The sequence below is a fragment of the Euprymna scolopes genome, chromosome 11 (genome assembly GCF_053919585.1).
Source record: "Euprymna scolopes isolate OS-2025 chromosome 11, ASM5391958v1, whole genome shotgun sequence".
NCBI classification, from domain to species: Eukaryota; Metazoa; Mollusca; class Cephalopoda; order Sepiida; family Sepiolidae; genus Euprymna; species Euprymna scolopes.
In genome coordinates this window covers 104,408,610-104,430,856 of record NC_136492.1, presented here as the reverse complement: position 1 = coordinate 104,430,856, position 22,247 = coordinate 104,408,610, and the positions used below count along the sequence as shown (strand labels likewise).

General features: G+C 33.2%; 1 protein-coding gene across 4 annotated transcripts in view; it reads right to left on the bottom strand.

Annotated features, from left to right (window-relative positions):
• LOC145288028 (uncharacterized) overlaps positions 1–22,247 on the bottom strand; it is a 593,135-nt gene that overhangs the window by 222,830 nt on the left and 348,058 nt on the right. For all 4 annotated transcript variants that reach the window (XM_080136036.1, XM_080136037.1, XM_080136039.1 and 1 more), the window contains exons 68-81: positions 21,615–21,857; positions 21,289–21,498; positions 20,829–21,071; positions 20,505–20,714; positions 17,714–17,956; positions 17,390–17,599; positions 15,701–15,943; positions 13,426–13,635; positions 9,387–9,629; positions 9,063–9,272; positions 7,168–7,410; positions 6,843–7,052; positions 2,180–2,422; positions 1,854–2,063 (exon numbers count right to left, since the gene is read on the bottom strand). In XM_080136036.1, coding sequence (XP_079992162.1) covers positions 1,854–2,063; positions 2,180–2,422; positions 6,843–7,052; positions 7,168–7,410; positions 9,063–9,272; positions 9,387–9,629; positions 13,426–13,635; positions 15,701–15,943; positions 17,390–17,599; positions 17,714–17,956; positions 20,505–20,714; positions 20,829–21,071; positions 21,289–21,498; positions 21,615–21,857 — 3,171 coding nt within the window. The remainder of the gene's footprint in view (positions 1–1,853; positions 2,064–2,179; positions 2,423–6,842; positions 7,053–7,167; positions 7,411–9,062; positions 9,273–9,386; positions 9,630–13,425; positions 13,636–15,700; positions 15,944–17,389; positions 17,600–17,713; positions 17,957–20,504; positions 20,715–20,828; positions 21,072–21,288; positions 21,499–21,614; positions 21,858–22,247) is intronic.

The window sequence follows — 22,247 nt, the reverse complement described above, 5'->3', positions numbered from 1 at the left end:
CCGACGTATCTCGAGATTGTATGACGATAAACGAATGTTTTACATTTCCAATACATTTGTTACTGAAATCTGTGATATCGACCTTTTTTTTTAATTAATTCGATTGATTGCCTTCTCTAGTTAAGGATACAGCACGATAAACCGACCGGAAGAATCACATATCTCCGATGCAGAGATTTAATCTACAATACATTCCAGTCTACATTGCACTGTAGAGAACATACTGTTGATTTTTTATTTCTGTAAATATTTTATGTAAATAAACACATTTCAATTAAAATAATCCGGTTATTCTTATATGTTGACCCTCATTTTCATCATAGTCTTCAGATAAAGTATCGCCGTTTACTTCCGACTTTTTTCGAAATTGGAAGTCGCTTGGATCAGTAACTACGATATATCGGCTTTACTTCAGACTATATAGCACATTTGACAATACTATCATGCATACGAAACATAGAAATACATAATATGTGTTGAAAAATCGTGTGTGCACAACAAAATCTAATGAAAATATAACTAAACTATTTATTGTCAATTTTTATACTACCATAATATCAATAAAAGTTTAGCGACATATTACTTTTCTCAAATTCAGAAAAAAATGAAGGTCTGCTATTTTCACTTGGTTAAGTTCTTAGCGAGAATTAAACTATTAAAATCAAGGTGACGTAGTAGATACTAACGATGACTTTTGTATCGGCAAGCCAAGTTCGAGGACTGTCAGCAGAATAATTACGTTTAATTACTCAATAATAGCATTTCGTTTGCATACGCTACTTGAGTTGTGTTGCAACAATACTCATTATTTGTTCTATTTTGATTATTCATTTTGAGATTTATTCTCATATTTGTTTGGTCGAAGTAACCAAATTTTTCATTCGTATCTTGTCTAATTCTGGAATCTTTATGTCAATCTTTGGATTCTGCACGGAACTGTGCACGAGACACTTTATTATTTATATGATTCTCTTGCTCAGTCAGCTATAACTGGATAGAATTTCCAAGTAATTTGTAATTGTATTTTGAATGCTGTCCGCTCTGAGGATTGAACCTTCAACCTTCAAATATGTAACTTTCAACTGAATTTGGACAAGTACTTGATAAACTACGCCACGGATCCTTCAAATGTTGATATAAATCCTTATCTAGTTTCTACCGTATTACAGCAAGCAGAATAAAAATATTGGTAAAATTGTCGTGTAAAAATATGCTACTTAATTTTTTCACGAGACAATAAATTACTAAAACAAATGTATTTTGTTTATTTCAACAAAAGAACATTAAAAAAATTCTTTTATATTTATATTTTATATTTATCAAAAAACATTTCCAATCTTTGATAAAAGAGTTGTTAACGAACAATTAAAGATTAAATACAAAATAAAAATTCATGATTCAAAAAATATTTGAGCACTCATATTATACGCGGTTTCTTTTGAATAGGAATTCTTTAAAATTATTTAAAAAACTCTTTTCCATTTAAAGTATATTCAATATTATATTTTAACCGAAAACATTACACTTAATTAATGTCGAATAACAAATTATATCTATAAAAATGACTTATTTAGGTTAGGTTTTCGTATATTATGTTAATGTCTTTACATTTATAGTGGAATGCACCCAGTTTAAAAAAAAAATCAGAATTACGCGTGTTAGCATTGTAAAAACTACTGCTTAGTAATGTTTACCTATTTTTATTCCTATTTTATCAACAATTTTTGTTTCTATTGAAACAAACATTGAAAATACTATAACGTAATAATAGTTTATAAAGTTACATTAAAAAAATTATAAATCGTTATTAATTCCTTAATATAGAAAAACATAAAGCTTAATTATAAACATACCTCTTACGATCCTTTGTCCTGGTTTAAGTTCGCAAATGTATTCCGAGCGTTCGGAAGGACATTCCCATGATCCGTCGTATTGACATTCACAATTAAACCTGAAGCAGTTTTCAGTAAAAGAGAATGGACGTCCCACAGGATATTGGTTTCCATCGACTGTACAATGTCTGATCACAGTGCCGACAGCAACAACCCTCGTTCTGGTATGAGCTGAAATTTAAAATAATTCATAAGCAATACGATTCAATTTAATTAATAATTTTTTTTAACGATGCTGTTTTTAGTAAAGTTACAAATGTTTATTTTTAGAGAAAAAATTAACTAACTTTTCGTATTTTCTGGTCTGGTATGATCGGGATATGTGGTAGGTTGTCTGTCTCGCCCATGTTGGCAAGTGTCCTCTGCTCTCTCAGCTGGACATTCCCAGGATCCATCGGAATGACATTCACAGTTATATCTGATGCATCCATCCATAAAAGAGAACGAGTGTCCTAATGAGTACTCCCTTCCTCTGACAACACAGGCTCGAACGTTATCACTAACAATGATCGTCATTTTCTTACTGGGACCTGAAAAGTGTAAATAAATATTAAAATATATTTAAAGCTACATATAAACAGGAGTATTCAGCAATAAATAATGCTAGCTGCGTTCATCTATCACTAGCGAGGGGACCCGACGTGACACAAATTGTATGACGATAAACGAATGTTTAACCTTTACATTTGTCACTTATATCTGTGATATCGACTTATTTTTAATCAAATCGATTGATTTTCTACTTTTGTTTAGGATAAACCGCGCTTAACCGATAGGAAGATTTATATGCCTCCCCCGGAGGTGACTTATCCTACGATACATTCTAGTCTACATTGCACTGTAGAGAACATACTGTCGATTTTATAAAATTACTTTTATATAATAGCTTGAAATTAAGTTTTAAATTCAAAAGGTAAGTATCATGGTTTCATTGTGTTCTGAACAGAAGCATTTATTTTGAATGCGCCACTGTCTTATCAAAGAATCTAGAATTTTCGGTTCTGATGAGAAAAATTTGTTTTTTATTCACGAATAATTTTTATGAAAACGAGTCTTAGCGTTCTTATGCTATTATTTGATGGAACAAATTATTCAACATGGAAAATACTATGCCAAATGGCATTAATTAAAGATGGTGTGTTGGGAATTGTGAATGAAACGGAACCTGCTCCCCAAAAGAGCTTTGATGTACAAGCACACAGAACGTATATACTGAGAAGAAACTGTGCGCAAGCCGCAATTTTTCTCTCAGTTAAAACAGTACTGTTATATTTAATCGGCGATCCAACTGACCCAATCATCGCTTGGAAGAAATTGGTTGACCAATTGTTAAATAAAATATGGGCTTACAAATTAGCGCTAAGGAGAAAATTATATAAAAGAGAGTGACTATGTAAACGAACACATCAAAACTATAGTTGAGATATTTTTTATGTGTTTCCAGCCATTGGTTACTTGAGTTAGTAAACTGAACAACTATTTTCTGAAAGAATCCAAAATTAAAGAAAGGGAATAATGCCGAATGGAAAGTCATGACATCAAAACAAAATGTCATCTGGGAAATCCTGAATATTTACTGATACGTGCTGTAAAGTATTGGGCAAATATAAAAGCAGAAAATATTAAATACAGATTCAAAAGCTGGGAATATATATTATTTCAACTGCAATCATGTAAAGGAAGCATCCCATGCAACAACTACATGCCTATATAGTAACAGAAAAGAAGAGATTTGTCATAGACGTCTTGGATAAAAGAATTTACAGACACAAGTAAAAGAAAAACTAGTAACTGACCTTGATTATTATGTAACTGAGGACATTAACTCCTGTGAACCGTGTTTGCTTCCTCATTTTCAAAATCTGGTTAAAGGCGAACCAATTAACTTCTTGGAATTATATATAACGATGTTTATGTAAGAATAGAAGCGAACTGGCTTGGTGGAGCTGAATATGTTGTAACATTTATTGATGCTAAATCAATATTTGTGTTGATTTATGCACTTAAGAACAAGACAGATGTTTTTAAAAGTTAATTGAATGCAAACCATGGCTAAGATATTAGTCATCTAATCGTTTAAATGAAGTGAACGAATACATGGTGTAATACAAAATGTGACCTATATTAAATGTCGACCGTATTTGCTTACAGTACTATAAGTTTAAGGTGAGGACTTCGTATTGTGTATAGTCTAGTTAGTCAGTTCTATTTCCGGAAAGAAATTAGTAATCCTAAGGAGAACTTCTAATCGGATTTAATATAAAAATCGATGCGTTTCAAACATCACATTCGAAGCAGGTTGTGATTTTTTATTTGAAAGCCATACAGATCAGCTCTACAGATGAAAATACTATTCTACTCTGTATAATATAAGTTGTATGTATTATTCGAAACCTGATAAGATAAATTTGTAAATTTTATTTTATTATCCGTTTTATCGTCGTTATTATCCATTTTAGACGTAGTGATTAATATAGAGTGAACGAACACACGGTGTAATACAGAAAAATGTCACTAATTAAATTTCTTCCGCATTTTATTACGGTAGAAGCACGTTTTTAAATGTTGTTTTTATCTCGAAAGCTATACGGATCAAGGGCACAGAAGAAAATCCCATTCTACTTTGTATTATATAAATTATCTTTAGTTTACTTTTTCTATTAAAATAAAACGTACATATTTTAGTTAAAATGCGTTTATTTATTATATATGTCTCGAAACGTTTATTACGGCCGAAGCAAGTTTTTAAAAATGTTTTATCACGAAATCTATACAGATCAATGACACAGGAAAAAATTCCATTCTACTTTGTATAATATAAATTGTTTACTTTTTCTATTAAAATAAAATGTAAATATTTTAGTTAAAATGCATTAATTTATTATATATGTCTAGAAATGTTAATTAATGTGTTAAATAAATACTGAGAAATATATAAAATATAAGGAACAACTAAGAAAATACGTGTATAATGTACAAATATTAGTAAGAGAAATGGTATTTGTGAGTGCAGTTATAGTGTGCAGTTTATAAAAGTGGGAAGCTATTTTCAATGGCAGTAACATGTTGTAGTCAACTGAAATGGCCCGTGTGTTCGTAAGATGTTTTAGTTCGGTGATCTAGCGTATTTGCCGATCCCAGCGACTTCCGGTTTTTAAACTGGTCGGATGTATAGACTGTTACTAAATCTGTCGATCCCTCCATATTTAGTTTCTCTACATAATCTATTACGACCATTCATTCATTGATATTTATTATGTAGTTTAATTATATTTGGACAAATGCATATTTTCTTTTCACTGCGTTCATTTAATTTATTACATGTGAATTATTCACATTTTAAATTGTGTTAATTACCCATTCCTTTCCTATTTATTTAAAACCTCATCTGTTTCCTTTTACATTTATTTGATTTAATTTAATTTATATTAAACATATTTTAGTTTCAGTATTAATCATTTATGTAAGTATTTTCTCTAAATAAACACATTTGAACTAAAATAATTGCTTTCCAGATTTTCTTGTGTGTTGACCTACATTTTCATCTTGATGTTCAGATAAAGTATCGCCGTTTACTTCCGACTATTTTCAAAATAGAACGTCGCTTGGATCAGTAACTACGATAGATCGCACTTATTTCAGACTAAAAAACACAATTGACAATACTATCATGCATACGAAACATATAAATACATAATATGTGTTGCCAAATCGTGTGTACACAAAAAAATCTACTGAAAATATTACTAAACTATTTATTGTCAATTTTGATACTGATATATATATATATATATATATATATATATATATATATATATATATATATCAACATAAGTTTACCAAGAAATTACTTTTCTCAAAATTAGCGAAAACTTAAACTATTGAAGTTAGGGTGACGCAGTAGATACCGACAGTGACTTTGAAATCGTCAACCCAAGTTTGCATACGCTTAAATGGTTTGGTCGATGTTACCACTAAAATGTATCTTGTCCAACTCGGGAATCTCTATGTCAATCTCTGGAATCTGCACTGAATTGCGAACGAGACACTTTGTTTATATGATTTTCTTGCACAGTCAGCCATAACTGGATAGAAGTTTCAAGTAATTTGTAATTGTATTTTGGATGTTTTCCGCACTGAGGATTGAACTATCAACCTCCAAGTGTGTAACTCACAACTGAATTTGTAAAAGTAGTTTATTCACTAAGCCACAGATCCTACAAATCAATCCTTACCTAGTTTCTAGCGCATTACAGCAAGAAGAATATTAATATTGATAAAATTGTCGTGTAAAATATGCTACTTAATTTTTGCATGAGACAATAATGTATTTTCATATTGATTTTTTTGCAAAGAACATTAAAAAAACAGCAATACTTTTATATTTACCAAAAAACACTTCCAATCGTTGATGAAAGAGATGTTAATGAACAATTTAAGATTAATGACAAAATAAAATTAATGATTCAAAAAATATTGGCATGATCATATTATACGCGATTTCAAAGACATTTGGCATATGTTAAATTGAAATTCTTTAAAAACAGAACTTTTCCATTTTATGTATATTAAATATTTTCAGCTCACAAGTTGCGCTTAACTAATGTAGAATAACAAATTATATTTATAAAAATTACTTATTTTGGTTAGGTATTGGTATATTATGTTAATGTCTTTACATTTATAGTGGAATGTACCCAGTTACAAAAAAAGAAATCAGAATTACGCGTGATTTTAACTCGAGTACTAGCATGTTAGCATTGTAAAAACTACTGCTTTAGTGATTTTTACCTATTTTTATTCCTATTTTATCAACAATTTTTGTTTCTTTTGAGACAAAATTTGAAAACACTATAATGTAATAATAGTTTATAAAGTTACATTAAAAAAATTATGAATCGTTATTAATTCCTTAACATAGAAAAACATAAAGCTTAATTACAAACATACCTCTTACGATCCTTTGTCCTGGTTTAAGTTCGCAAATGTATTCCGAGCGTTCGGAAGGACATTCCCATGATCCGTCGGATTGACATTCACAGTTAAACCTGAAGCAGTCTTCAATAAAAGAGAATGGGCGTCTCACAGGATATTGGTTTCCATCGACTGTACAGTGTCTGATCACAGTGCCGACAGCAACGACCCTCGTTCTGGTATGAGCTGAAATTAAAAATAATTTAGAAGCAATAAGATTCAATAAAATGTATGATTTGTTATATGGATGCTGTTTTTAGTAAAGTTACAAATGTTTATTTTTAGAGAAATATTAACTAACTTTTTGTATTTTCTGGTCTGGTATGATCGGGATATGTGGTAGGTTGTCTGTCTCGTCCATGTTGGCACGTGTCCTCTGCTCTCTCAGCTGGACATTCCCAGGATCCATCGGAATGACACTCACAGTTGTATCTGATGCATCCATCCATAAAGGAAAATGCCAGTCCTAATGAGTACTCCCTTCCTCTGGCAACACAGGCTCGAACGTTATCACTAACAATGATCGTCATTTTCTTACTGGGGCCTGAAAAGTGTAAATAAATATTAAAATAAATTGAAGGTTACAGAATGGGACGATAAAAGAAAACAATACTACAGTTTTATTTTAAAACTTTATTGGAAAAATTGATTCAGGTAACTACATTCAATAGATACTATTTAATGTAGCCGCTTTCTTTTTCTTCTTTTTTCGTTTTCTCATCTTGAGTCAAGATTTTCTCGTAAACTTTAGACTGTCGAACTGACGAACTCGTACTGAACTATAGATTATCCAATGCACGTACGCCCCCTATTTAATTTACCTAAAAAAAGTCACTGACCTATCCTGCAACTCCTTTCAGCATGTAGCTGTACATGTTGTCAAGAGAAGTCAGTGTGTTTGATCTATGTTACCGGTAACCATTGTTTGTCTCTTCTGCACTCAACTTCACACAAATAAGTTGCAGACAACTCAGTATCGCGTTAACCGAGTGACTGATACACTACATAAATAGATTATTTTTTTATTATGTCATATTTTCTTTTTATAGTTTATTCCGAGAATTGAAATAAGAGAGAATTTTACTTCACATTATAAGTTCTGAATGTTTCTTGGTGTAGCATAAGTAATGTCGAATGATGCCAGACAACCTTGCTAGCCAAAGATAAATAGATTGTTTGAAATTAAATTATAGTTGAAATGAATGTTCATATAAATATAAACTAGAAAGATAATGGTTAGGAAAAATAGTATCAACAAAATGGGTTTTATAACGATAAAATTAATAACAATAATTTAAAAAATAGCAGCTTGCTATAGAGGTCACTTAAGATGACGTGGATCCTAGAATGAGACGCGGAAATTGAATTAGTACTTTGACTTTGGTTTTTGAAGCTGACAAGAAAAGTTTGGTCTGCGAACGACCAGGAGGCGGGTTAAGCCAACAGGAAGAAAATGTGAATAAGAACAGTGCTTACAAATTCGAGAAGAAAGAGACTACCAGAATAAAGTTGAAGATGTTTATTCCAGGTCCGATGGTTCAAAGAGGTGAACAAAGAACGGGCTGAATGGAACCTATTGTTTTGCAATCTATATATGTCTTGTGAACGGTCCCTGCAATGTTATACACACGTTGACATAACCACTAGAGATCAATGTATAAATATATATAAATCTAAATATATCTACCGCCGCTACATAAGATAGGCTCAAACCACTATTTTAGATCAAAATATGTTGACTGAATACACAGTTGTAGTGATTAGTGACTGTAAACATAATGGTATTGCTGGGTACACCGTTATGACATCATGATAATTAGTTTCATTAGCGTGATAATGTTTTCATTAAAATAATGATATGAAATAAACGTTTAAATCAAATTAAAAAAGTTTAAACATACAATGAATAGAAAGTGAAGATGTAATTTTATACGCTACTAAAATTAGTTCCCAGAATGAACAGTTTTGCATCACATTCATCGTTTTTAACAAAAAATAAAATTAAAATAGGATGATACTAAACCTTGACCGAATAATCCTTATTCCAATGCATATTTTGACTTTAGGAAATGTTTCAAATTTAAGGTTTAAGCTTAACGAATCTCAAGAAGAAATTGAAATTAAGAGAATCTTGCTCACTCGATGTATGATGACTATAGATGAAATTCAAATTAAAAAATGAAATTAGAAACGGACCTCTTACAATCCTTTGTCCTGGTTTAAGTTCGCAGATGTATTCCGAACGATCGGAAGGACATTCCCAGGATCCGCCAGACTGGCATTCACAGTTAAACCGGAAGCAGTTCTCAGTGAAAGAGAATGGACGTCCCACCGGATATTGGTTGCCATCTACTGTACAGTGTCTGATCACGGTACCGACTGCAACGACCCTCGTTCTGGTATGAGCTGAAATTTATAATAGTTTATAAGCGATGTGATTTAATAAAAAAGTTGATTTGGTATAACAATGTTGTTATGAGAAAATTCATAAATATTTGTGATTACGTGAAATTTACTCACTTCGTGTATTTTCTGTCCTGGTATGATCTGGATATGTGGTAGGTTGTCTGTCTCGTTCATGTTGGCAAGTATTCTCTGCTCTTTCAGCCGGACATTCCCAGGATCCATCGGAATGACATTCACAGTTATATCTGATGCATCCATCCATGAAAGAGAAGGGGCGTCCCAATGCGTACTCCCTTCCTCTGACAACACATGTTGGAACATTATCACTAAAAATGATCGTCATTTTCTTACTTGGACCTGAAAAATATGGTCAAGGGAACATGTAGTATAACAACATATAGTAACTTTTCAAGTGAATTTAAATAAATAATCGCCCGAAACATAATTTTTATAAAACATTTAATTGCAAAATGATTAAAAATTTATGAATCTCCTTTTATAAAAAACAGAATTGTCAGTCAAATGCTGGTATCTTAATGCTTTTTTGAAGAATAGCTGATTTATGTCATTATTTTCGATATTGAAAGAATTATTGAAATATAAATCCTAATTAAAAGCTAAAATAGAAAAGAATACAATATTCTGCCTGTTCCTTCCTTAGTGTATATGTTACGCTTTGAAATCGGTCGAATACAAATTTTGAAGGTCAAACTACTTCAGAAAAAACAAATTCGAGAAATTTGGCTTTAAAAATGCCAATCTGACAAACCAGGACAAGAATATGAGAGTAGCCTAGTTTTCGAATATCATTACAATAATGATCTGTGTTGTAGAAGCCTCCGTTCAGTTTCCAAAAGACAATTGATCCCCCCTCTGCAAGGGTAGCTGCGCGTGTAATTGGATGGCAAGGGTTTGCAATCCCAAACCATACTTCTCCTGAATTAGCATTGCTTGAGTCCAGTGGCAAGAAGTCGAGGACGACTGGAAACAATGCTGAGAAAAGTGGAGAGTACATACAGCACCTGGAATTTCCAAATTGTCACCCATTTTAGTACTGACCAGGCTCAACGTTGCTTAACTTCGATGATCTAAAGGGAACCGGTGTGTCAACTAGATTATACGGTATATAATGTTATGATAGGGTGATTTAGGAACTCGTATTAATTTCGACGTGCAGTTGTTCTTCATCGGAGAAAGAAGTCAGCAAAACATTATGTAACAGAAGAGAATATTCGAAAAAATAGGAAACATTGTTTCTTGTCCAAGAGGTGCTGAACTGAAAGAATAACTTGCCGCATATAATTTTATTGTGTTATTTATATTGAACTATGTAGCATAATATTACTTTCTGGATATTTATTAGTACTTATTAATTTATCTCATTTGGGTCAATGATATATCTAAAATACAATGGACACTATTTCCATAAAAATGATGAACTCATATTTGCCGCGATTTGATTCTGTGTAATTTCTATTTTTTGTGCTATCCACAAACGTATCAGCTTTGTCAAAACATATTTGTTGATTAAATATATTTCTCTTTCAGTGTAATTTCCACAGGCCCTGCGAATTCAAAATGAATATGTGAAAAATACTATTAACGTCTTTTTTACCATTAAGAAAAATATCAGTATCCGTGATAAGCAAATTAAACCAGACTGAATATATAGTCATATACATTGAAAAAATAATTTTAAAAAATCGAAAAACGAAAAATATGTTTTTAAATTCAGAGTATAAACAATTGAACTAATTTCGAACAGATTTATGTACTACATGAAGTTTTAATATGGGTGTGTGACTGATAATATCGGTAGCAACCATCACTACACAATTAATAATACATCTTATACGACTGTCAACCCTACTGAGTTTAATATTTCAATAACAGGAAATGGGAAGGCATGAACCACTACTTATATATATATATATATAATGCTCCCTATCTTAGGTTGAGCATTTCGGAATTGATATTACCATTAGCGTATGGGAAGGCATGAACCACTACTTATATATATATATATATATAATGCTCCTTATCTTAGGTTGAGCATTTCGGAATTGATATTACCATTAGCGTATGAAGCAATGATCTTTGTGCAAACAAAATGAGCTTAAGTACTTTGGACAATGTCAAAATATTGTTAACAATCCGCATAGCAGCAGCCGTATAGCGCAACGGTTAGAAGCTCCGATTGTTTTGAGGTAGTTGCTTGTCTAGCCGGACGGATGAGCTGTGAAACAACGAAACATTACTGTTTGTGGATGATTTTATATATATATATATATATATATATATATATATATATATATATATATATATATATATATATATATATATACTAGCATTTCAACCCGGCGTTGATCGGATGTTTGGAGGTGTGTGTTGAGCAAATAAATAAATAAATAAAAGTTGTAGTAGGAACGCAGGCTCGAACCCGTACCGCGAAGGGAGAAAAGAACGGGAAAAAACCTGACGTCTTCGCTGTTACGACCACCGTTAAACCAGAAGTGACGTAAGTTTTAATTTAGGCAAGGCAATCGAACGGAGAGGATGACTTTCAAAAATATTGGCGAAAAAAGCGACCCCTCCCCTGTAGAAAAGTGCCCAGTTGAAGGTGAAGATAGTAATCTTTTTAGCCGATTTTGCGATATTTGTCGTCTAAAAGGTCGAACTTCAAAACGATACTGGTTTTGTAAAAATCCGTCGCTCTTGTCGAAAGTTTTAGGCAAATATGCAAACATACATACATACATACATACATACATACATACATTCATACATGCATACATATATTGGTAACAAAAAATTTCGACCCAAACCGATTAAAAAGCTTGCCCTCTCTCTGAATACCCTTTATGTAAAATTTCAAATGTTTAGAATAGAAATTGTCTGAGTAATTTGGTCGAAACCGCAGAGGTAATTTTTCTTTTACTTGGACCCCTATTATGACCCCTTAACATTTATTGTTTTGGGCTCAAATCAAGTTATTAAGTTAGATCCATGTCCAAGGAACCTATATGTAAAATTTCAATTCTTTATACCCAAAAGTGTCAGAGGAGTTTGGTAGAGTTCGCAAAGGTCAAATTGTTGAACTTTGACCCCTTAACAGCTTAATTTCTGGCCGAAAACAAATTACAAAGATTTTCCCAAATCGCAGTACTCTGTCTATCAAGTTCCGAGTCTGTAGACTGAAAATTGAGTTATTGCGTAGGGAAATGTACACACACACACACACACACAGACAGACACGTTCACTTATATATATATATACTAGCATTTCAGCATGGCGTTGCCTGAGTGTTTGGAAGTATATGCTCAGCAAAAAGAATTGTTTAACTTTGAGCCCTATTATGACCCCTAAACATTTATTGTTTTGGGCTCAAATCAAATTATTAAGTTAGATCCATGTCCAAGGAACCTATATCTAAAACTTCAAGTGTTTAGGCCCAAAATTGTCGGAGGAGTTTGGTAGAGTTCTCAAAGGTCAAATCGTTGAACTTTGACCCATTAACAGCCAAACTTTTGGCCAAAAATGGATAACAAATATCAGTACCCTGTATATCAAATTTCGAATATGTAGACTTAAAATTGACAGAGTTATTACGTAGGGAAATATACACACACAGACACGTTCATTTTATAGATATATATCTATAATACACACACACACACAGGGAGAGTTAGAAAGAATTAAATGATCCTAATTATGATATAATAAAATTATTAATTTTTATGCAAATTATAAAATTATTAATTCCATCTACTAACTAACTAACTAATGAATTAATTTTATCCAAACAATTTTCACTACATAAATATATGCAAATAATGGGGGGGGAATAAGTTCAATCCAGCGACTGACACCCTTTCTAACTCAACAATAAACAACAACATATGCAAATAATAAATAAAATATTTATCAATATTCAAATTTTATTTTTAGCTGCAATATTTTAAGTCCAAAAAATTCTTATTTTTTACTTTACTAGAATATCTTGTTCTTTACTTTTCCAGGTTGAATTTCTTGTCCTTTACTTTTCCAGGTTTAATAAAATCTTAAGAATATTACTTTTCATGCGCGCATTTTTCCATATAATATATATATATATATATCCGAAAATAGAATCAAAACGTAATGAGAAAGTACCTCTTACGATCCTTTGTCCTGGTTGAAGTTCGCAGATGTATTCAGAGAGCTCGGAAGGACATTCCCAAGATCCGTCGGATTGACATTCACAGTTAAACCGGAAGCAGTTTTCAGTGAAAGAGAATGGACGTCCCACAGGATATTGATTTCCATCTACTGTACAATGTCTGATCACAGTACCGACAGCAACGACCCTCGTTCTTGTATGAGCTGAAATTTATAATAATTTATAAGTGATAATGTTTTAAAAAAAATTGTTTTTGTATAATTATATTTTATGAAAAGAACTAGCAGGGCCCGTTATCTGGCGTTGCCCGATGGAAGCCTGCCCACTCCCCAGCAAAAAGTAAACTATGATTGTTTTTTAGTGGCTACTGCCGTCCCTGAACAGTTGCGGACACGAGCGGCCGTGGCCGAAATGAAATAATCTCTGTTTTACTGGCGATTTGCGTTGGTTTGGGGTGATAACATGTAAATACTGTTTTAATATCAAAAAGCAAGTAAGGGAATGCGTAAATTAGTATGAATTAATAAAATTGCGGAAAATGGTCCATTAGAATAATAATGGAAAGCAAAAACAGAAGTTTTAGAGGTTAGGGATTCTCACTGTATATGAACTATTTAGAGTAATCGAAATCAGTGGTTAACAGTCTTAGCTGTTTCCGTTTGCTGTTCAAGCGTGTTTCTTTATTTCAACTCTTCCATCAATGGTATTAAAGTAAATTACAGTTTTATGTCGTCCTTTTTTAACGTGTAAAACAAAACAATGACGACTTTTTCACTTCACTTGACTTCTTTGAGTACTGTCATGTTAAGAACGGTGTTTGGAATAGACAACTCAAGTTCGCCATGTTAAGTACTGCTTCCGGGATATACTCTGCCAATATCTCCATGTAAAGAACGGCTTTTGAAGTAGACAACCCTTTTGGAGTGGGGGTAATTTCCCCAAATTTAACCGTGATAATCATTGTAAGCATACCCACAAATACTAAAAAAATAGATGTTGGCAGTGTCGGTAGGAGAGAAGTAAATTGATTTATCGTGTGTGCGTACAAATCTGGAAACAAGTGAATTACACTGCATAATACTGGTGTTTATATGCCCATTATACTTGTGTGTCAAAATTTGAATGAAATTTTCTTAATCAGCATAGTCGAAAATTTACAAAAGTGGTCATTCTAAAGAAAATTGTAGAAATGGATCTTATATACAAATTTACCCCTCCCATAAAAAAGTTAAAGTGTGCACAATGTCGAGAAGATGACATTGCCGAAACATTTATTTTTCATTCGGCAACGATCGTAGTAGATTGTGCAGGTTTAAATAAAGGACATATAAAAAGCATTACCATGTTTAAAAAATATAATTAATTACTGGAACAAATGCATAAAGCGAGCCATCGAGGGAGAGAGAGAGAGAAAGAAAGAGAGAGAGAGAGAAAGAGAGAGAGAGAGAGAGAGAGAGAGAGAGAGAGAAAGGAAATAAATGTTTTTTTTCGGCATCGCAGTAAAATGGTTTCTTTTTCAGCATAAAAAGAAATATAAAAATCGATAGAGAAAGATTAAGAGAAAGAGAGAAACAGAGCAAGCAAAAGAGAGATCAAGAAAGTGAGAATTGGGGAAAATATATACAGAGAGATATCGGGAGCGAGAGAAAGAGAAATAGAGATAGAGAGAGAGGAAATGCAAATTTACGCCGTAAATGTATGAAAATGAACGCAGCAATTTACTCAGCAAAAGTGGGCATCATTGCGACGCCATATTTAAATGGCACATTAGCATTCCTTTAGAATGCGAATACTGTAAATTAGGAAGATAGGAATGGTCAGAATTCAGCCAATCAGATTAAACGGAGTTAGTCTGGGGAGAATTTATTTTTTGGAATCGGAAAAGAGAAAGATTATGTTATGTCTATGTGTTTATGGTCCAGTTTCGATGGGTGAAACCCCATATCTGTCGAATGTGCAGAATTCCTCTCGGTGATAACTGGATGTGGAAAGAGGCCTTGATATTTAGAGGGGGGAAATGAACTACTTCCTCTAAAGATGGTTGCGATTGTGATGATATTGCTCTTAGGATGAAATGTAGGATTTTATTATAACGACTAAATGTGTCTGAAATCACATTAGATAGTGGCTAATAGTCTAGGCATAATAGATTTGTATGTGCCATCTGTTAATGACAACCTACGGTACTTTGGTCCAAGAGGAGAATTTCTGCAATCAATATATTATGCATGGAGATAAAAAATTTGTTAACACGTGAAATTGACTAACTTCGTGTATTTTCTGTCCTTGTATGATCTGGATATGTGGTAGGTTGTCTGTCTTGTCCATCTATGCAAGTATCATCTGCTCTTTCAGCAGGACATTCCCACGATCCGTCGGAATGACATTCACAGTTATATCTGATGCATCCATCCATAAAAGAGAACGAGTGTCCTAATGAGTACTCCCTTCCTCTGACAACACAGGCTCGAACGTTATCACTAACAATGATCGTCATCTTCTTACTGGGACCTGAAAGATATAATACACATTGTAATATGGTCAACTTTATAGATCAAAGGAGATATTCGCCGACAAAAGATCTGTTTTTATTTATGTTATATTTTATTAAAACGAAACGTAAATAATTTTTTCTATTAAAATGATTTCTCTTTTTTCTAATTTAAGATAATATTTGCTTAAGACCCATACCCTCTACTTATATTTGTATATGTCTCTATGTGTTTGGATGTGTTTGTGTGTTCATTCCATATAAACTCCGAAACTACTGGCCGGATCTTTTAAAAAGTTCACACAAATGGGAGTGTTCTTAGATTCAGACTTAGTTTTGTATCGGAATGCCTCCAGTAAGTATATAAAATCGATTATCGGAAAATTCTATTAAAAATGGTCAGTCTGATTTTGACCAAAGTTAACATCCTTATACAGCCTAACAGCACCAGTGCATTTGAGAAGTTTTATCACCACACAATCAGAAAGGCCTGGTGTATAAAATCAACACTAGGTTCTTTGATAAGACAGAAGCGCGTTCAAAATAAATGTTTCTTTTTAGAGCACAACTGAACCATGATACTTTACTCTTGAATTTTAAACTTTAATTCAAGTTATACTATAGAAACAATTTTGTAAAATTGATAGCATGTTCTCTACAGTGCAAGCTAGACTAGAATCCATTGTAGACTAATTTATGGCGAGAAAGGTATATGAAACTTCCTCCCGATGTACGCGGGTAGGTCCTCAATTAAATCATGCAACAAATCGATCGATTTGATTGAAAAATGGTCAATTCCGCTGATTTGAATGACAATAATTGTATTGGGAATGTAAAACATTCGTTGATCGTTATTCAATTACGGCAAACGTCGAGTCTCCTTGCTAGTAAAATGTAAAATACGTGTTGGGAATAACTTAGTACAATTGTATAAATCTTATAAAGATCTATATGTGTATGGATTGCTATGTGAATTAATACATACAAAGCTTAATGTATAAATGATTATGAAATAACTGAATCAATTGAATCGATCTCTGTATACCCATTTGATTATTTAATTTGTGACAAGATTCTAATGATTATTATCATTTTATAAGGTTTAATTCTTCAAATATATGCATTTCCTGTTGTGGAGATATAAAAGAGAATTATGAACCCTGCCTCAGATCATTCGTAGACATTAATGCTAACTACCATCTATGGCAACACTGGAAAGGCCATAAACGACCAAGAATATTTTTATCCTGCATTGAGAGGGTGCAAAATAGTTACAAACGCTAATAAACATCTATAATTTTGCTTTTTTAAATAATTTTTTTTTTAATTTCACAACGCTGGGTAGCCGTGCTATTATATATATATATATATATATATATATATATATATATATATATATATATATATATATATATATATATATATATATATATTATTTCATGGACACAAATTAATTAAAATCAGACCTCTGACAATCCTTTGTCCTGGTTGAAGCTCACAGATGTATTCTGAGCGTTCGGAAGGACATTCCCATGATCCGTCAGATTGACATTCACAGTTAAACCGGAAGCAGTTCTCAGTAAAAGAGAATGGGCGTCCCACCGGATATTGGTTGCCATCTACTGTACAGTGTCTGATCACGGTACCGACTGCAACGACCCTCGTTCTGGTATGAGCTGAAATTTATAATAGTTTATAAACGATAAAGATGAATAAATAGATTGATTTAGTATAACAATATTGTTATAAGAAAATTCATAAATGTTTGTTGTTAAATTCAATTAACTAACTTCGTGTATTTTCTGTCCTGGTATGATCTGGATACGTGGTAGGTTGTCTGTCTCGGTTATCTCGGCAAGTGTCCTCTGCTCTCTCAGCTGGACATTCCCAGGATCCATCGGAATGACACTCACAGTTATATCTGATGCATCCGTCCATAAAAGAGAACGGACGTCCTAATGAGTACTCCCTTCCTTTGGCAACACAGGCTCGAACGTTATCACTAACAATTATCGTCATTTTCTTACTGGGCCCTGAAAGATATAAATACGCATTTAAATGTGTTTAACGTTATATATAACCCGGGATAGTCGACTTTTCTGACATATCTCTTTTTTTATCTTGTATCGTAGTGAAAGTAATTTATATCTAAGTGTGGGTATTGCTTTGTGTAGTAACACACGGTTTTACACGTAAATAGTAGGAGGAGTTATTAATTTGTAGTTAAATAATGAAATCTGTCGAAACAGTTTCTATATATGTAAACTGCTTTGATTATATAATTCTTGTTGAAATTAATTAATAATTGATGCAATGTTGTTTTAGTTTTCAGTTATACCGGTGAGGTATATTACTAAATAAAAACATTAACCCTCAACTCGATAAATCAGAGATGATACGTAATTAACACACACACACACACACACACACACACACACACACACACACACACACACACACACACACACACACACACACATATATATGCATATATACATATATATATATATATATATATATATATATATGTATATATGCATATTATGTCAGGTCATGTCATATGCTACTGGTACCATGTAACCCAGTACTACCTGCCTCATGGTCGAGTCACCGGCAACTAAACTGGTTCCCCCACCCGACTTGTTTGGTGAGGAGGGCGGCTAGTCTCCCTGAAGGATTAAAAACAAGGCCTTCCAAAGGGCGAATGAACTCTTTTTCTGGGTCAACGGCCAACTAGCACCGTGTATATTTGTGTGTGTGTGTGTGTGTGTGTGTATGTGTATTGGGGTAGAGAGGGCTCCCGTAAGCCGTGGTGAAGGCAACCTTTCTAGGAGAAGCAAATCTCTGATTTAAAAAACCATAAAGCGGAAGACCAGTACCCGCATTAAGCTGGTCTGTAGTTTAATTTGTTGCTGGCTATCTTGCTCTTGCTGGATCTCAACATTTTGAACTGAGAGAGAGACTTAGCTGTCGTACAAAGCTAAGACTCTGTAACATCATATTCGTATAGATACTCCCTCAGACATTTGGGCTCATGGATTTTAAAAGTTCTGAGGGAGTGGCACTCGTCTGACAAGACGTTGCAATCATCATATGCATATATATATATATATAAATATGTATATATATATATATATATATATATATATATAGAGAGAGAGAGAGAGAGAGAGAGGGACAGAGGGAGAGAGAGAGATCCACATACAGTACTATTTCCTTGTATCATAACTCATCAGTACAGCTAGACATCCCCCTTTTCACAACCGTGGATCGAACCTACAAACCTAAAAATTCTAAAGATTAATCTTTACCATAAGCCACATATTTGTATGATATAAATATTTTTCTGTGATTTAATTATTTAAATTTCGACGTCTCTAAAAACACCCTGTGTATAATATTATAAGGCGGTATAATATATCGTGTAAAGATTTTTATAAGTATTTACTTAAACAGTCTTCAATACGCGAGTAAAGGTCGGTAGCAAGGTATGAAAATTTAAGTAGGTTCAATCAGGATTTATTAATATTAAGGTCCACTTAAATAGCCGAACATGCAAGAATACTTGGAAGTTTATATATAGAAATTTCACTTGAAAACTTAATTTATTCAATCGGTAATACAAATCGATTGTGCACATGTGATGCTACTGACAATAAGAGTAAAGAATTAATGTTGTTCTCATGAAATAAATGACGTATTGAAACAAGAAGAAATGTGCCAATAAATTTGATATTTTTAAATTAAAAAAATAAACACATGAGAAATATTTGGTGAGTTCGAATACATAAGAGTAAATAAATTAATATGGATGTGCGAGTAATAAGCATCGTACACATCAAAGGCTATAAAAGCGCAAAGTTGAGTTTTAAAAAATACTAGCGGGGGTACCCGGCGTTGCCCGGATGTTTGGAGGTGTGTGTGCTCGGGCGGGGGGGGGTTAATCAAAACATAACAATAAGCGAGGTAAAAAAAAAACTAACATAAGGCAAACGAACGATGTTAAATGTAAAAATGGGGAAAAATAACAACAAAAAAAGAAAACAGAAAAGCGAACGTTAAACTCTTTAAAAATCTGAAAAACAAATTTAAAAAAAAACTGGCTTAAATAAGCCTGTTTTAATATTAAAATTGAAAAAAAAAATCGAAAAAAAAGACATCTCACAACACGATTCGAACCCAAAACGTTTAGATAATGAGGCCGCGCTCTAAGCAACTGAGCTAAGACGATGCTGCCGAAATTGTGTTGCTTTTCCAAATATTTAAAGGAAATCATGTTACGAGGTCGTATGACGCATGCGTAGAAGCGAACTCGTCATAGAGAACGGTTTTTGCTGACCCCCCCCCCTGTAGAAAACTACTGATTTCAGGGTGAAGGAATTAACGTCTTTGGCCAATTTTTCGGTATTTGTCGGGCGAAGGTTGGAAGTTTAAAATGATACCAGTCTGGCGGAAATCCGTGATCCGTGTGGAAAGGTTTTGCGAGACATACAAACACACATACATACAAACAAACACACATACATACACCCATTTTCGCTTTTATATTTATAGATTAAAGATGCGTCATCGGAAACGTACCTCTGACAATCCTTTGTCCTGGTTGAAGCTCACAGATGTATTCTGAGCGTTCGGAAGGACATTCCCATGATCCGTCTTGTTGGCATTCACAGTTAAACCGGAAGCAGTTTTCAGTGAAAGAGAATGGACGTCCCACAGGATATTGGTTGCCATCTACTGTACAGTGTCTGATCACAGTACCGACTGCAACGACCCTCGTTCTGGTATGAGCTGAAATTTATAATAGTTTATAAGCCATGAAGTTAAATAAATAGATTAATTTGGTATAATAATGTTGTTCTTAGAAAATTAATAAATGTTTGTTGTTAAATTCAATTTACTTACTTCGTGTAGTATCTGTCCTGGTATGATCTGGATACGTGGTAGGTTGTCTGTCTCGTTCATCTTGGCAAGTATCTTCTGCCCTCTCAGCCGGACATTCCCAGGATCCATCAGAATGACATTCACAGTTATATCTGATACATCCATCCATGAAGGAAAATGCCAGTCCTAATGCGTACTCCCTTCCTCTGGCAACACAAGCTCGAACGTTATCACTAACAATGATTGTCATCTTCTTACTAGGGCCTGAAAAGTGTAAATAAATATTTAAATATATTACAAGTTACATATTACCCAAGAAATGTAGACAGAATAAAAAGACATATGATTTACGACATCCAATCATTCAATGATGATTTACTACATCCAATTCTATCAATGATAGAAAAGAGGTCGGTATGAACCTTAATTTATATTTATGTTCTTAACTAGACGAAAACAAAAAGCCAAATTCCAAATGTACCTCTTACGATCCTTTGTCCTGGTTTAAGTTCGCAAATGTATTCCGAGCGTTCAGAAGGACATTCCCATGATCCGCCAGATTGGCATTCACAGTTAAACCTGAAGCAGTTTTCAGTGAAAGAGAATGGACGTCCCACCGGATATTGGTTTCCATCTACTGTACAATGTCTGATCACAGTACCGACTGCAACGACCCTCGTCCTTGTATGAGCTGAAATTTATAATAGCGTAAAAATAAGCGATAAGACTGAACAAAAAATATGATTTGGTATAAAGATATTGTTTTAAAAACATCATAAATATGTGTATCAGCTAAAATTGACTAACTTCGTGTATTTTCTGTCCTGGTATGATCTGGATATGTGGTAGGTTGTCTATCTCGTTCATCTTGGCAAATGTCCTCTGCTCTCTCAGCCGGACATTCCCAGGATCCATCGGAATGACATTCACAGTTATATCTGATACATCCATCCATGAAGGAAAATGCCAGTCCTAATGCGTACTCCCTTCCTCTGGCAACACAAGCTCGAACGTTATCACTAACAATGATCGTCATTTTCTTACTGGGGCCTGAAAAGTGTAAATAAATATTATAACATAGTTTTAAGTTGAAATAATAACCGAGCCTCAGCAATATATATATATATATATATATATATATATATATATATATATATATATATATTGCTTAATTTACATTTTATTAAAATGAAACCAAATAATTTTTGGCCCGATTACAAAGAATATATTTGATTTGTCAAATATATAGTGCTGAAGCACGGTGTATCACTACGAACACACACGTACATGTCACAAGGATACATATCAATGTTAAAGGCTACTTTGTGTGATGATATATACATGATGTATTGAGCAAAAATGGATGACATACTTGATATTACTTTGTGGTTTTAAATCAGCGTGAACAAGATGCGTCTCACTATGATGTATATGAAAATG